This window comes from Calonectris borealis, chromosome 9 (genome assembly GCF_964195595.1).
Source record: "Calonectris borealis chromosome 9, bCalBor7.hap1.2, whole genome shotgun sequence".
In the NCBI taxonomy this organism is placed as follows: Eukaryota; Metazoa; Chordata; class Aves; order Procellariiformes; family Procellariidae; genus Calonectris; species Calonectris borealis.
The window spans coordinates 2,642,328-2,659,327 of record NC_134320.1 but is presented as its reverse complement, the minus strand read 5'-3'; the positions used below and the strand labels follow the sequence as shown (position 1 = coordinate 2,659,327).

At 45.6% G+C, this 17,000-nt stretch overlaps 1 protein-coding gene and 1 long non-coding RNA gene across 14 annotated transcripts in view; both read left to right on the top strand.

Annotated features, from left to right (window-relative positions):
* Positions 1–8,475, top strand: part of ARMC8 (armadillo repeat containing 8) — a 79,938-nt gene extending 71,463 nt beyond the window's left edge. For 12 of the 13 annotated variants that reach the window (XM_075157928.1, XM_075157929.1, XM_075157932.1 and 9 more), the window contains 5 exons: positions 310–405; positions 2,632–2,727; positions 3,193–3,265; positions 4,533–4,626; positions 6,504–8,475. In XM_075157928.1, the coding sequence (XP_075014029.1) occupies positions 310–405; positions 2,632–2,727; positions 3,193–3,265; positions 4,533–4,626; positions 6,504–6,537 (393 nt within the window). In that variant the 3' untranslated portion in view covers positions 6,538–8,475. The remainder of the gene's footprint in view (positions 1–309; positions 406–2,631; positions 2,728–3,192; positions 3,266–4,532; positions 4,627–6,503) is intronic. The other variant, XR_012674794.1, reaches the window with a different exon arrangement.
* A 4,232-nt stretch (positions 8,476–12,707) lies between these two features.
* LOC142085725 (uncharacterized) lies at positions 12,708–15,725 on the top strand. The gene is made up of 3 exons (XR_012674796.1): positions 12,708–14,461; positions 14,923–15,304; positions 15,429–15,725. It is a non-coding gene; the product is annotated as an uncharacterized LOC142085725 (long non-coding RNA).
* The last annotated feature ends 1,275 nt before the right edge of the window (positions 15,726–17,000 follow it).

The window sequence follows — 17,000 nt, the reverse complement described above, 5'->3', positions numbered from 1 at the left end:
CTTGAGTCCAGCAGGATTCAGTCTTCAGACTGGCCTCCGTGCAACTGGGAAACCAGTGTCTTTTCTACAGGTTACAGTGAAATCAGAACCAAGGCCCATATCATGCTTTCTCAAGTAAGACCAGGCTTCAAATGAAGAGGAATATTATAAAGTGTTTCTGCTGTGATAATTTCTTGTTTTTGGGAGACCTCACTAGGAGCTAGGGTCTTTGTGCAATGTTGCTACTCTTTACTTAGAGTAATTCAAGTAGGAATGCCCCTTCTTCGTCTGGAAAGTTACGCTGATTGTATTCCATCATTGCTTTGGCAGCACATAGATCATATAATGAGCACTCATGGGAAGCAAATCATGCAAGCAGTGACCCTCATTCTGGAAGGGGAGCACAACATAGAAGTCAAAGAGCAGGTACCCTTTTTTGTTTCATGTTGTCTTGGCAGAATAAAATTTAAGAAACAGCTAAGAATGCTTTCTCTTCTCAACATGTCATTTTTGGGATTATGATGTGCTGTGACTATGTTACTGAGATCTGTCAGATTAATAACTTTAGTACCTACAAGAATGCTCTTCTTTCTAATGGATTATTACAAATGTGTTTGAATTGAATTCAGAATGGTTTTTTAAATGTAGGTTTGGTAAAGAGGAGGGCACTGTATGTGAGAGCAGAAGAATTAAATCTAAGGCAATTGCATGGCAGAAAGGGAACAGTAGAAACAAGGGAAGAGAAAGAGGCCAGTATTTCACACTGGGGAAAGAGTCATGGTTATTTGCTTCTACAGCAGCCATTGGAGCAGTCAGTAATGAAGAATACCATCACTGCCTGCCTTGCTGGCAGTAATACATGTTCTGCTAGGAGATGTGGTGTTCTTGGGTGCCTGCAGGAGGTAGCAGCGACCAGAGGAGAAGAGGCACTAGCAGGGAAAAGAGCATGTTGGCGTAGCCCAGGAAAAAGTGGGGAGGGACATGCCCTGGCAAAACATAAGAAAAGCAAAATGCAAGAGGAAAGGGAGAAGGAAAGAGGAGATGGCCAGTAGGGAAAAGCATCCCTGGCTTGGTGGCAGCATAGGGGGACAGCATACGGGGATACCTGCTGCAGGGATGCTAAAGCAAAAGTAAGAGGATAGATGGACAGAATTTGGCTGATTAACTCCTGTGACAGACAAGGCCGTCAATTGGAGAACCTTGTTTCTTCCTTACACAGGGCATGTGGTCATGAAGAATATGGGCAGCGAGAAGCTGTGGGAGATTCCGAAGGATTGCTTTGGCTTAGGATGGATATTGGTAGCAAACAGCATAGCAAATAAGTGTAAAAATACAGCTAAATCCAGACTGGTCTAAATCTCTGCCCAATGAAGAATGGGCTGAAGGCAAACAGGCCTTATATGGCTATTTAAGTGCAAAATTAACAAAAAAACCCCTAAAGACTCCTAATAGATAGATAGTTTAGTGATACCATGGTTCTGAAACAGCTGAGGATAAAACAGTTGTGTCTTTCTAAATAGTTCTTCCTGAAACAGCTCTAGTGACCGGAATGGCCGCCTTTGCAGTAGGTTATTTACCTTGCCAACCCTCTCAGAATTATTTTAGAGGAGAATCCGCGTACGAGAAATACTCTTGGAAAGGGCTAGTGGACTAGGGTTGGGTATAACCTTTAGGGTTTGGGGCCTTTATACATAGAGCACTTTCTTTCTCTCTGTGGTGTGATCAGCAGCTTGCTTTTTCAGAATTAAGTCATACATCCATTACTGCCTATCTACAGACCAAGGGCCTATACTTCTAGCAGGACAGTCCTTATCTCTATCGCTGACTGGCTCATCAGTGTGTAATTAGCAGCTTGGAAGTAATAAATCCCTGCAACTGCTGATGTGAACGCAGCGCAGCTTAGACACAGGCATCACACAAGCGCTGATCATTCTCCAGTGCTCTCGTGTAGTCATCCCTGCATGTCCAGAAAAGATGGATAAGTTCTTCCACAGCACTTTGGGAAAGAATTTGTAGAGCATCTCCCAGTGCCTCCTGAGGACCAGGAAAACTGCCTCTGCCAAGTCTTAATGCCATGTGCATGTAGTGCCAACATGGGCCTAGTTGCTTCAAGGTTATTCTGTAGGATGGCTTCTCTAATTTGCAGGAAATAACCAGATGCATTAGTAGTTTGAGTTATCTCTGCAGGTAAGGTGAGCAATTAGACTTGTTGAAAAGAAATTATTACTCTGCTAGATCAGCAGATAGACCTCTGTCTTTCCTTTTCCTGGCCTGCAGAACTAGATGGATATGTTTTTTTTTTCCCTAGCCACTGGTAAAGAATAGACTGCTTTATTTTCCAATGTATTTAATCTTTTCGATATGCTGCATATTTCCATGAGACTTAAAATTTTACTCATTGAAATGAATTAATGAATGTTGCTTTTTATTTTAAAAAGGCAATGACTGGGTTTTTTTGCCAGGGCTGTTCAGCCACAGCTGTTAACTCTTTGGCATTGGCCCCAGATGTAAGCAAGCTGGAAACTCCAGATTAAACATATTAAAACTAATTAAAGAAATTCTTTGTCACAAGTTCAAAGCTGTCAGGGAGACTGTATAAATCATGGGAATGTGATCTGTGGCCAATAACTTAACAGTTTTTCTCTCTTTCAGACATTATGTATACTTGCCAATATAGCAGATGGAACGACAGCAAAAGAACTGATTATGACCAATGATGACATCCTGCAGAAAATCAAATACTACATGGTATGGGGAATTTCTCTTAAAGGTTTTATGTTGGTCTTTTGCAGCAATGAAAAGAGGGTACTTCAGAATTTTGTCCTGTAAATTATTCAGTATGATGCGCTTCACTTTCATATGCCCAGTTGTGTTTAAGAAATCATGTGCAGTTCTGTATGGCATAGGATCTGATTAAAAGGAAAATCCAGTCATTATTTCCCATAAGAATGTTACAGTGACTTATGCAATACCTGTAACAAATCTACCTGGAAAACATTTCATGATCTTGGAAAAGGCATATCTTTTAGACCTCAATAAATATTTGGAAGGGATTTAATGCTACTCAGGTGCCTTATGTTATGGCACTGTCTTTGAGCGAAGTTGTAGATAAGAATTTGCTACCTTATTTATTACAGGATGAATGCTAAAATACCAGTCTGAGAATTTCTGAATTTCTTATTCTAAACTTGAGTACTATTTTTCTATATTTAGAGTCATTCAAATGCTAAACTTCAGCTTGCTGCCATGTTCTGTATATCTAATCTCATATGGAATGAAGAAGAAGGTAAGAAAGCCTCGTTCTTAATGCATAAAAGTTACTATCCTGATCAAAAGGCTAATGTTGCATAGTAATCAATATTTGCAGCGGGCAGCACAGTGGAATCCAAAGCATAAGGGGAGACATCTTTATAGGTATGACATGGAATAAGTGAGAGTGGTCAGGAGGACATTGAGGAAAGTGTAGAGAGCTGCTCTGGGGCAGGAAGGGGAGACACAAGAAGAGAGTGTCAATAAATAGGAGTTGATGAGAGTCACACAGTGGGAGGTCTCCACCTGTAGCATTTCTGTAAAATCTGAAAACAATTGGAGTGAAAGAGAGCTTCCAAGTTTTAAGGAGGTTGTGGAAACTCATTGTTGGAGGGAACAGGTTCACTGGATAGGATAAATGGATTAGAAAGGGCATTTGTTGCAAAGAAATTTTTCCCCAGCAAGGATGGCTTGAATAGGTTGGACGGTGAGACTCTGAAACTAGTCAAAGGACTTGTGGGTGGAACTGGAAGGAATGGGGAAGGCATTCAGTAAGAAGAGTCATGGCCTGGAACAATGGAAGGTAACCAGGAGGGAGCTGAAGGATGCTGCTGCACAGAAAAATATGTGTGTTTGTGTTGAAGGGTGGAGAGGGCAGATGGAGGCAGCAGTGTGGAGCTGGAAGAAATGGCCAGGGAAGGAGTGGTGGGAGGTGGTGTGCTTTGAGGAGTGGTGGGGCTGGGAGGAGGACTTTCTTAGGTGGATGATTTACAGACCCTGAAGTTGACCATGCTGCTCTTCAGCAAAGAAATCAGCAACTCTACTTGGTTTTGGTTTTATTTCCCTACTGTGTAACTTATTCCACATCTCTCAGATCACAGAGCTTCATTCAGTGTGTGACACTTGGCTATGCTCCTGGTGGCTTTCCACTCCTTATACTGGCATTATACAGTGCCACAAGTCAGACTCAAAAACACACCTCCCATTAAATGTTCTCTGCATCCAAATCAGAGAGATGAGAATAAACCAACTGAAATTAAGCTGCTTGCTTTAGGATAAAATGTGTTCAGATTTTTGTCTTCAAAATTTTCTTTTCTTCAAACATATGCACACAGAGTACAAAAAAAGAAACTAGAGCTCCCTTGGGAAGTAGCCACGACTGAGGGAGATTTTCCATTGCTGTGTTCTAACTGAGCTGTGTTCTGCATCCCTCCTTTAAGCTGGTTTCTGCTACCACTCCTTTCTTCTGTTCTGCAGACATTTATTTTTGGTGGTATTCCCAACAATGTGATTTATTGTTGTAGGTTCACAAGAACGCCAAGATAAACTACGAGACATGGGAATAGTAGATATTTTACATAAATTGAGTCAGTCATCGGATCCAAATCTGTGTGACAAGTGAGTATAAAGAAAAATGCAAAAAGATGATTAGAGGAAAATCTTTACTTTTATTAAAAAAGTATCTTTTTTTTTTAAATCTTTTTATTATAGAAAAATTCCCCAGAAAAACTGTCTATCATTGCACTGAGTTTTACGGTGTATAAAGAAATTCTGATGAACACTTATTTAAAGAGCAGGTTTTGTATTGCTCAGGAGTAACAAATTTTACTGAAGTTCTCAATAATATAAAATAACTACTATCTAAGACATTCTAAACCAGTGGAGGGTCCTCTCTGAAATCTCACCGATACATAAATATTTGTGTAAACCTTGGGTCACTAATAAAGTTCCAGAGGATTGGAACAATGTTAAACCATCATATAACACTATGAATTAAAAAGATAATACAGGATCACCGCTGTTGTTAATCTCAATTAAATTCTTTGAAACTAATTAAGCTCAACAGTAACTTTTCACATGTTCTGTAGTCATAGGATCTACAGAGATCATCTAGCTTCTTCACAAATACATATAACCAAAACAGCTAATGACAGTTTCTGGTTTTTTCTACGTTAACTTTTTGCAATTATCCCACCTATAGTTAGCAACAACCTGTATTTCTTTCATGAACTAAAGGAGATGATCTGATTTTTGAAAGAGGGCATACACAGACAACACAACTCAAAACTGTGCAGTGTTTTAAAATGCATTAAATTTGGGTTTCTTGTTTTTATGAAAGATATTCCAGTGTTCTTAGACACCTTTGTAGTAAAGTTAGGACTTCTCTGTTTAAAATCTATGCCAAAGTATCAGTATTGAAGGTGATAATCAGGAACATACAGGTATCAGTAAGCAGGCTCACAGAAAATGATGGAAAAGCTAAATAGGGTTTTCAAACAGTGAGAAACAGAAATAAAACTTGCACCAGTAAAAATACTTTCTGGTAAATGGGCCTTGCTTGTCAACACTTAAGCCTTGGTTTTAAGAGACAGGGAGCTGATTGTGCTTAGCACTGTTGCAAGTCACTGTCCCTCCTGTTTCTTCTGGCCACCTGCTCCCACTGTTGACTCTATCCCAACTCTGCCTCATCAGCCTGCTCGATGAGCTGATAGGACTTGTGAACATAGCAGGAAACTTGGAAGAAAAAAATAAATAAACTTCCTCTGGGCTGCTGAGTTGTATCGGATCTTGGAAAAGTCTGTCAAGGTCATGATAGCATGGTTGGGAGGCACGGGGGACAAAGGAAGAGCAAAGCTTCTCACTTCAGGTGGTAGGAAACACTGAATTAGCAGAAGTGGTGATGAAACTGTAACCCTAGACTTTTGGGAGGTGTTTTTTTCTTAACAAAAATGTTGCGCAATATTAGATTACGTAAATTCCGGTATTACGCTGGCTGTTGCTGCTTTTCTCCCTTTCACCTCACTGTATGTTTTTGCTAGGGCTGGTGTTCCCGACAGGACTAACGTGCTTCTAGTATGTTCTGAGTTATGACACCTCTTTCATTTCTCAGCTCAAAGACCTGTTTTTCATGGTACATCTCTCTTTCAGAATAGTAATTGCTCTTCACAATTACTGCTCTTAAGGGTTTTTTATAAGGTGTGTTGATAACGAGGTTCAATATACGTCTTAAGCCCCGCCATACTTGAAAGTTGCTCAGTTTATGCTGAGTATCTAATACACTTGGTTAGATCATCTTATTCTTAAATTGTTACAGCCCACGCAGAGCACTTCTGCACCATGGGCTAGACTCTTCCAAACTGAAGGAGCCAGCCACTTGGCTTCCTTTTACTTCACTCATTCATCCTCTCTTGCTGGCACAATGCATAGTCTTGTACATAAAACTGTTGATGACAAAGCCAAACCCCAGTAATTAACGGGTTATTCCTTTATTGCAGGGCGAAGACAGCACTCCAGCAGTATCTTGCATGATCAAAGACTAATTGAATCTATGGACACCCCTCATGTCTACTTAAGGAATAGCAGGAGATATTCCTGACTCCTTATATTTGCACAAGTCACCTTGGGCTGCATTTTTCTCAGGTGCAGGGAGCTGCTTTGCAGAAACAGTTTAAATGATCAGGTCTCCAGTGCACTTGAGAATTTTCTTGAGGTAGTTTCTTTACTCAGAGGACTCTTGGGGGGCTGTTTTGGTTTTTTGGTTGGTTTTTTTTTTTTCCTGAGCTACCTGGACTTTCGGATAGAACAATCAGTCATCATTTTCCTTTTGGGCCTACAATTTTCTGCTTTTGCTGCAGCCTGCGTGTGTGGATGTGTGTGGGTGTGCTCGAGCGTGTGCATGTGCTTGGGAGAATGTGTGTGGGTGTGATACCTCAATTTTGTTTTTCCTTTTTTTTGTGTGAAAATCTTTTTCTACAGGTTTTCAAGGGTTAACCATTGTTTGCTGTACGAATACTTCAATGAATTATATACAGTTTGAATGAAATGTTATTTAAAAAAAAAACAAACTGTTGTATCCCATAAAGTTTATTTTGAATTTTGAACAGATGAATGTTTTTAAGTAAAATATATGCATTTCCGAACTTCAGCTTAACTTACATTATACTTCCTTTTTAAAGAGAAAATAGAGGGAGACAGTAGACCCCAAATTATAAGCAGCGCATTCTGTACTGACAAGGTCCGAGAGTTTTTTACCGTCATACAAGGTCACCTGGTACTGATGACAGGCTCAAATCCATGGAATGGGTCAACTGGATTGTTTTGGGTTTTCTTTATGTTTTTAGAAGAAAAGCTCATACTTCAGAGTTAGCATGACTGTTGACTTTTCTGGAAAGGAACAGGTGGCTGCAATATCAGCAGGCATAAGCTATTGCTTTAGTAGCCAAGAACTTGCTCAGATAATTGGTGAAGGATTAGCTTATTTCACTGGTGACAAGTATTTGCTGATCACTAATATCAATAGAGCAAACAGTATGTTGCAGAAGTTACACTTTCAAGAGACCAGAAGGAGCTGGCAAGCAGTGATTAAGGGGTTGCTTTTGTTTTGCATCCTTTACCTCCAGATACAGTTAAGTGACTTACAAATTATTTCCACAAAAGACCAGCTGGGTGCATTAAGTTGGGGAAGGGATGGAAAAATTGGGGTTTTGGGTTGTTTTGTTTTTTTTTTTTTTAGCTCAGTAACGTTGCTACAGATTTTGTGTATATATGCAGATATACACACTTGCATGGATTTGGATACCTGGATAATAAGCGATGGGATTTTACTGCGTTCAGAAACCTAGATTTTCCATAAGTTCCTGAAATTGTGCCTGTAATAGTGGAGAAAAAAATACAAGTACAAATGAAGACGACTGTGTAAGGTTAGGCTGGAATATGAGACCCCAGTGGCTTCACAGTCAAGAAACAAATGCATAGAAACATGCGTAGAAACAAATGAGGGCAGCGAGGAGCTCTCCTTCATGCACTTCGGCGTTCTTGCTTTCTTCCCGTGTCTACTTTCTGATTTCAGTATAGACCATAGTTTTAATAGTCAGAATCTCCAAACACTATATTAACATAGCACTAACAGGCACACTAAAGATTGCAGCCGATGTCTTAAACCAAATCTTTCTTTTGTTACATTGAACTTCAGGAAGGCTGCAGCAAGAAGAGAGGTCTGTAGCTTTGCTAACCAATTTTTATAAGTATCTTAATCTTTTATTTCTAATCAGAAGGTCAAATTGTGATAGCCTTACTTTTTTCCAGGGTAACTACTTGTGTCAGAAAACATGACCACGGTTTGGCCTGCAATTTGAATGTGCTGTGTATCAGATACTGTTATCACTTGGTTGCAAAGGAGAATATATACATTTCATGTACCTTCTTCCACTCTTGAAAAACAAATAAAAGTGAGCACCTGACACTTTTTCCCCAGGCATTGCAGTAAGTGACTGGCAGTTTTTTAATGTCCTTCTGCAAATTTTTCTTGAGGGACTTTGGGGGCTGAACAGAAGGGAAAGTAAAAATGTGTGAGAACTTGATAAATATCAGTACCTCAGAAGTGAAGTCTTATTTATAAAATTCAATCAAATAAATTTTTGCTTGAACTGAGAAAAAAGTTCTGAGGCAGGCATTGTAAATGCAAAACTGTACAGCGTGCATCTGACTTCTAAATTTGCACTCCTGCTATGTACATTTAGGAGCTCAAGTTCTTACATATCTCTTCTCGTCCTCCCCCAATTCACATTTCCAAAAGCAAATCCGAGTTTGATTCTATAAAACTTCGGTGCCTAAAGGTGTTCAGAAAAAAGGTGAGTAAGTATCTGTGTACGTGTTTTGAGGTGGTTTCCTAAAATTCTACCAGAAAAACTAAAAAACAATGCTCAGACAATCTTGTTGCTGCATGAGAACAGTTGACATTTTCCACAGATATTGATAGGACAAACTGTTGGATGAGAACATTTTTACATTCAGTTAAGCTTTGTGAATAATTTTTGATGTTGCTATAGGTATGTACAAAAAGAAGAATACTGTAAATAAAAAGAACTTTACCAGAACATCTAGATTTTTCTCAGCTTCATGGAGAAATCTCAGCTTTCTGTGCCAGCTTCTCTACAGACTGACAGTTGCTAGCCTGAGATTCACAATGGGAACAAACTTGTTTGCTGGTCGGCCAGATGTTTACCAACTTTATTTATTTTATGTTTCCCAACTTTATTTACCAACTTTATTTAGGTAGCAGCGCCTTGTGAATTACAGTGTTGCTTGCAGAACCAAAGCAAGTATAGAGTTCGTCTGGACATAACACAAATCACCAGGATTTCTGCTGTTCTTGTGCCATTTCTCTTCTGAACACCGGTCCTCTAATGAATTTTGATAAGTATGTCCACTCTTTATCGCTGAGTCCAGTTATGGTAGTCCTTCTTTCAGAGGTTACATGTGTCAAAAAGTGAATAGTTCTGCATGGAGTTTGGCATGCTAGTTGTCAGACGAGTGGTGCTCTTGGTTGCTCCCCAGCAACTCCACGTTTGGACTGGAGTCTCTCCCACACAGAAAGTCAAATGAGACTTCTAATTTAGCTGTTGTTCCGATCACAGATTTGCATTGTAATAGCGAAAGAAGCTAAGTGACCTGCTCAAAAGCATCTTGTGCCAATATATTCTTAAGGCAAACATCTCATATTTTTTAAAATTTATTTTTATAGACTTTAGCTATCGCAGTAGATGCTGCACCTCCATGAAACTGCTGAGCAGTGGCACAGCAGGCAGAAGAATAATTGAGGTGCATGAGATTAGATTCTTGAAGACTAGAAAATGTGTTTAACAGGACTGTCTTTGGTAATCCTAAAATGTAAGTGCATGATAGCTGTAAACATACAAAATTTCAGTGGTGGTTAAAATCATCAGGACTTTACTGGAGGCTTATTTCTACAAAAAGAGAGTTGCTGGGGGCATCCAGGGGAGCAGTTTGCTCTGCTGAGCTGGTGCTGGAGGCAGGGGAGCCCCTGCCAAGGCTCAGCCCCGCCATGTCCCCTGGAGGCACTGGACAGTGTCCCCTCGGGTTGCCAGGGGCACGAGGGGAGTTGATGTGCCAAAAGCCAAATCCTCAACCAGGAGGGACCTTGACCAGCTGGAGGACCAGGGCACCAGACACCGTGTGTTGCGTGACAAGAGGCAGCACCACCGAGGCGTGCACCTGGAGCCCAGCGACCCCAGGCGTGGGAATGGACAGGGTGAGCAGCAGCCCTGCCCAAACGGGCATCACCCCGGGGGGGTGCTGGGCACAGGCACTGTGCGCTCGCTGCGAATAAGAAAAAAAACCCAACCAACCTTCAAAAATTGAGCTGGGTTTGGAGTGGGGCCAGCAGCTTGTCCCCTCTGCTCAGTGCTGGGGAGGTCACGTCTGGATCCCCCGCGCCTTGTTTTGGGAGGGACGGGGGAAAAGGAGCCAGGGAGCATGCGGTGGGCTGGGGCACAGGGCCTGCAGGGGAGGTTGGGCATGTTTGGCAGGCAGGGAGGAGGCAGAGGGGCTCCAGCTGCTGCTGCTTGAAGGGGAATAACAGGAGATGGAGCTGAACTTCCCAGCTGCAGCGGACACGGAGAAGGGAGCGGGCTGGGCTGCCGCTCTGCCCCGACGTTGCCAGGGCTGCCATAGCAGCGTTGGGGTGCTGGCACCCACCGCACGGGTACTGCTGGGGCCGGTTCACTTCTGCCACCCTCATGGGGCAAGAGGGGACAGACTGCTGTGTCTCGAAAAGTGAGCAGCCATTCAGGCCCTGCAGCAGCACCTCGCCTCTACGAAAAGGGTGCAAGCAGAGCCGTGTCCGGGCTTTGGGCACTGCTGAGCCACCCCGCTCTCTCCAGCAGGGCAGGGACGCTGCTGTAGGCGGTATGTGCTGGGTGGAGGAGCAAAGACTGGTAAAAAGCTTTCTCTGTGGTGCAGGTTGGAGAGCAGTTGGATTCACGTAATTAGAGGATGTCCGCAGTGCTTTGCGCTTGGGATTGCTGCTCAAAGGACCCTTGTTGCTGCAGAAGGATGGCTGCGAAGAAAAAGGAGGTAGTACTGCAGGTCAGGAGGAACCAGGCTTTTAAAATATTTTTTAAACTCATAGTAAGTGCAAAGGATGAAGTTCAGTCTTGGGGTATCTCAGATTCTGCTGGCAAAGCCCTACTGTGTGGTGGAAAAGCGTTCCTGAAGGCAGGTAGGAGGGACGGGAAAACATGGCGAGGCAAATCTGTCCCCCAAAGTCAGTGCTATGGGGTGCAGAGGGAGGTTGCTATGGGGCTGCAGGTTGCATTTCAGAACTGTTACGAGCTGGCACGGGTTTGGCTGCTTTCATAGATCAAAATGCATCTGTGTTTCATGGGACAGTTGTTCAGAGGACATTTAGAAGTAGGGGACTGGGGAAGGGGGGGTTTCTCCTGAATGGCAAGTGTCACTGAACATTTCTGACCAGCTCACATATTTAGAAAGATTGCTGTAAAGGTGGAAAAGTTAGGAGGTACTAGAAAAATTCAAAGGCTGAAAAACCTCTTTCACAATGGTGCGTAGAGGAATTTTTCCCTATTGACACTGCACAAGTGAGCTAATGATGCTTTGTAACTACCTGCATAGGGGAGAGGTGGTTTCTGAGAGCAATTTAGTATGCAAAAACATTGAAAAACCCAAAGTAGGTTATGAATGTCTCCTTCAAATTTTGAAACAAGTTCAGTCTTTACAAGAGAGAAATACTGAAGGAGATGATGGGCTCTAAAACCTCGTTTATTCACTGTTAAAATTGGAAGGCAGGGAGTGAAAATGTGAACGTTTGTATAAGAGAAAGAGGATGACTTTACTAAGGTAAAAATGGTTTCTATTGGTGCTTGTCCAACTGTGTTCCTGTGCGATGGGGAAAATTACATCAACCAGGCTTTGCGCCTTTGGCAGCTAAGGGAAAGCTGGGTCTAGATCTACAAAAATGTGATTGTTCACATCTGCAGGTGAAAGCTGAACCTCAGGTAGGACATGATGTGATGTCCTAGAAAAGTTTGGGTTATATTGAAGAAAAGCCAAATCCTAGCAGCCTCAGGGCATCCAAATTAGCAAAGCACTTCGAAGGGTGCCGGCATTACTTTCTGAGTCCTTCAGTGGAACTCACGGCTGAACTCATTATCACAGTGCCCCTGTACTGGGCACTGGTGAGGCCGCACCTCGAATCCTGTGTTCAGTTTTGGGCCCCTCACGACAAGAAGGACATGGAGGTGCTGGAGCGTGTCCAGAGGAGGGCAACGAAGCTGGTGAAGGGCCTGGAGCACAAGTCTGATGGGGAGCGGCTGAGGGAACTGGGGGTGTTCAGCCTGGAGAAGAGGAGGCTGAGGGGAGACCTCATCGCGCTGTACAACTCCCTGAAAGGAGGTTGTAGCGAGGTGGGGGTTGGTCTCTTCTCCCAAGTAACAGCGATAGGACGAGAGGAAATGGCCTCAAGTTGCGCCAGGGGAGGTTTAGACTGGACATTAGGAGAAATTTCTTTACTGAAAGAGTGGTCAGGCCTTGGACCAGGCTGCCCAGGGAAGTGGTGGAGTCACCATCCCTGGAGGTATTTAAAAGCCGTGTAGATGAGGCCCTTAGGGACATGGTGTAGTGGGCATGGGGGTGTTGGGTTGACGGTTGGACTCGATCTTAGAGGTCTTTTCCAACCTTAATGATTCTATGATTCTGTGATTCTATGAAACAAATTATTATCATAAATCATTTGAACTCATTCTGTGAAACACTCTGAGGATGGTCCTAGCACTAGTGATAACTGGAATAATTAAATTTCCTAATTCTGCAGGTGTTCTCTGAAAAAATTAGGCTTGGGGTCATGTGCTAAACGGGAGAATAGTCGGAGGTGTTTGAACAACTCCCCATTTTCTGAGCGAGGCGGGGTCCTGGGGAAACTGCAGTGTATGACCTCCAGGGACATCTCTGAAAATCTGTAAGAGGTCATTTAATTTGCACTGGAGTTTCCACTCTTGGAATTCTTGACTTTGCAATTTTAGCAGTCCTTTAATGCACATTGGTGTTAATTACTGTAAAATAGCTGGCCCTATTGCAACTTGCTGTCTTCCAGTGTAAACTAAATGTAGTTAGGATTAATGATACCAACTGAGAAAGTTATTAGGCATCTTCATTGTTCAGGATGAACAAAAACAGATCTAACATTTCTCAAGAGCCTTTTATTTTCTTTTTTTTTTAACTTACTCTGGTTTTCTAAGCACATACTGAGGGGCAAGTCCTGTAAGATGCAGAAAATGCTAAAGATACCTTCCTTTCTAATAACAGTATTAGAAGTGTGGGATAATATAGTATGTGGCACAATGTATGGAATTGTCTAGGGCATCCTTGACTGGATAAGTCCCTGAGCAACCTGATCTAACAGTGGGACCACTTTTTTCCTCTCGAATATTATTGTCTGACCAACAAACCCCTTGTTTGGAGAGGTTGGATCCCCCCTCTGCCCTCTCTGGGGTACCCCTTGGCTGACACTGGGGAGTGTTCCAGGTCCGCCTGATGACAGAAGCCACACAAACAGGCGGTACAGTCAGGGCAACAGGTTTATTGCCCTGCTGCAGGGGGCGGGTACGGGGCTGCTGGACTGGGACCCCCAGGAGTCCCAGCCTCATTCTTAGCTGCACCTTCTAGTCCCTCTTTCCCCCTTTTTCCTGATTCTCTCCTTCCATAACTTCTGTCTGGTACTTTCCCCCCTTATTGTCCTACTAGTTTAACCCCACACCAACTAGATTTCGCCTTTCGTGCTCTGCCAACTCCAAGTGTTTCTCACTTTGTTAAATGGTTAGTTCAACCTCAAGCCAGCGAGAGCTTCCCTAAGCAGTGAGATGGTAGACACCATTAAAAAGGCTCTCCTTTCTGCTGCCCACCCTAGAAATCTCTAAAGGCCCACAAAAGGAGCAGCTTCGCTGCTGTTCAGATCAGTCAACCGGGTGAACACGGGGCTCTAGGACCTGTGGAAGGGCAACAGGGAGGCCCCCAGGGGACATGAGGGCAAAAGGGGGCCTGGAGGCACCCCGAGAGCACCCAGGTGTCCAGGGCTGAGCTGGCCCCGAGCCCCCCCCGGGATGCCCTGCCCGGGCGATGGGTCACAGCGGGGCCCTTTGTGACCTCCCGTTGTGAGACCCCACTGCACTGCACCCCACAGTGTCCGGCAGGACAGCGACGGGACAGGGCAGGAGCGCAGCCCACATCTTTCCCGGCAGCCCCGTGGTGCCGAGGCATTTCGCCGAAGCTTCCCCCTTCCCCACCCCTATCCCTTTCCTCCTTCCCGCAGGATGGCAGAGAGACCCCCCCAGCCGCCCCAGGGTGGCCGGGGCTCCCCAGGAGAGCAGTTCTCCACCGGAGCCTTACGAGGTGTGCATGCTCCAGCCACCGCAGATTGGTGAGTGGGGGGTCCTGTTGGTCTGGGCAGGGCTGGGACCAGCGAGCGCACCCTGCTCCGTGCCAGGATCACATTACCCCGGCATGCTGGCAGCAGGAGTCCCATGCGTGGTGGGCATGACGCTGCCTGAATGCTGGGGCTGCTCAGGGCTGGGAGCCGCTCCCAAGGAGGGCGAGAGCAGAGGGGACCCAGCTCCTGCTCCAGGGCGCAGGCAGCGAGAGGCAGCCGGGCTGGCCGGAGGAGCGATGCTGTGGGACGGGGACTCTTCCTGCCCATCTGCAAGCGAGTTCCTCAGCCCAGGGCACTGCGGGCTTTCCGTGCCACACCATGCTCCAGCGTCCAGCCCTAACATGCACGGGACGAATGCGCCAGGGGAGCGGGCACGGGGCTGGACGGAGGGCAGATCTCCCTCCTCTGCTGCCAGACCCTCTCCAGCCCTCCCTGCTCCCCTCCTTTATCAGATGCCAGCTGTGTACAAACTGGCAAAGGACAGTGTGGACTTCATCCAGGCCTTTGTCAGCAGCCCAGAAAAGGTAACCGCGGCCATTGCAAATGCGGCTGTGCCGGCGTCTGCTGACAGGGGCTCGGCTGCTGGAGGTGTGCTGGCTGGGCAGAGCTGCTTCTCCCCGCTCTCCCACACGGCACTGCACCCCCAGTGCTCCGGTCCTGCTGGCCGAGTGTCCCCCCTCTCGCGCTCCCTGTTTGCCTCTCTGTTCCACCGGCTGCCAGAAGGCGAAGTTTTTTATGAGCATCTGCATCCTGTGCGCAACCGCCAGGCACCATGGCTTGTTACAGGGCCTGCATCTCTTCTGCCACAGCTACGAGCTGGCAGAGAATATCAAGGTGAGGGGACACCGGGTGGCTCTGGGGAAGGGGACAAGGCCTCCTGGCACCCTGTGAGGACAGCGCTTGGGCAGGGCGAGGGGCTGCTGGCACTGCCAGGTCCCATCCCGGTTGTGCTCTGCAGATGCTGCTGGAAGAGGAGCCCAGGGACCAGCAGTGCACAGGGGTGCAGCTGAAAGCCATACTTGCCACCGACGAATGGAGGTACCTGCCCATCCCTCCTGGGGACCCCTGCCCCAGAGGTCCATGTCCACCTGCACGAGGCCACGAGGCACTGCTCCTAGCACCAGTGTCCAGCTGGCCCCTCTCTCTTTGCAGGTCAGTGGAGACAGTGCTGGAGGGCTGTCCTGGTTCCGGCTGGGACAGGGTTAACTTTCTTCCCCGTAGCTGGGGGGGTGTGCTGTGTTTTGGGTTTGGTGTGAGAGGAGGGTTGATGGCCCATTGATGCTTTGGTTGCACAGGGGAGACTTTTGGTTTCTCTTTTCGGCCTCTCATGCCCTGCCACGTGCAGGGGAAGCTGGGGGCAGGGTGGGGAGCACAGCCGGGGTGGTGGACCCAGCTGGCCAATGGGGTATTTATTCTATACCATGTGACATCACGCTCAGTATAAAAACCAGGTGGTGGTGGGGCTCGCCCCATTCATGACGTGGTCGGTGAGCAGTTGCATTGTGCGTTGCCTGCTTTGTATGTTCTGTTATTGTTGTTGTTCTCATTGTTATTATTACTGTTCTACTTTGTTTTATTTCCATTATTAAACTGTTTTTATCTCAACCAGGAGTTTTCCTGCTTGTGCCCTCCCGATTCTCTCCCCCATCCCACCGGGGGGTGGGGGTGTGATCGAGCGGCTGCGTGGGGTTTATTTGCTGGCTGGGGTTAAACCACAGCACCCTGCTTCCCATCCATAAACTGATTCATCAACTGGAGAGCCAAGGAGTGATCAGCAAGACTCGCTCACCCTTTAACAGTCCCATATGGCCAGTGCGAAAGTCCAATGGAGAGCGGAGGCTAACAGTAGACTATCGTGGCCTGGACAAACTTACGCCGCCACTAAGTGCTGCCGTGCCGGACATGCTAGAACTCCAATACGAACTGGAATCAAAGGCAGCCAAGTGGTACGCCACCAGTGATATCGCTAATGCCTTCTTCTCCATCCCTTTGGCGGCAGAGTGCAGGCCACAGTTTGCTTTCACTTGGAGGGGCGTCCAGTACACCTGGAACCGACTGCCCCAGGGGTGGAAACACAGCCCTACCATTTGCCATGGACTGATCCACACCGCACTGGAACAGGGTGAGGCTCCGGAACACCTGCAGTACATTGATGACATCATCGTGTGGGGCGACACAGCAGAAGTTTTTGAGAAAGGGGAGAGAATAATTCAAATCCTTCTGAAGGCCGGTTTTGCCATAAAACAAAGTAAGGTCAAGGGACCTGCACAGGAGATCCAGTTTTTAGGAATAAAATGGCAAGATGGACGTCGTCAGATCCCAACGGATGTGATCAATAAAATAACAGCTATGTCCCCACCAGCTAGCAAAAAGGAAACACAAGCTTTCTTAGGCGTGGTGGGCTTTTGGAGAATGCATATTCCAAATTACAGTCAGATCGTAAGCCCTCTCTATCACGTGACCAGGAAGAACGATTTCAAATGGGGCCCTGAGCAACGACAAGCCTTTGAACAAATTAAACAGGAGATAG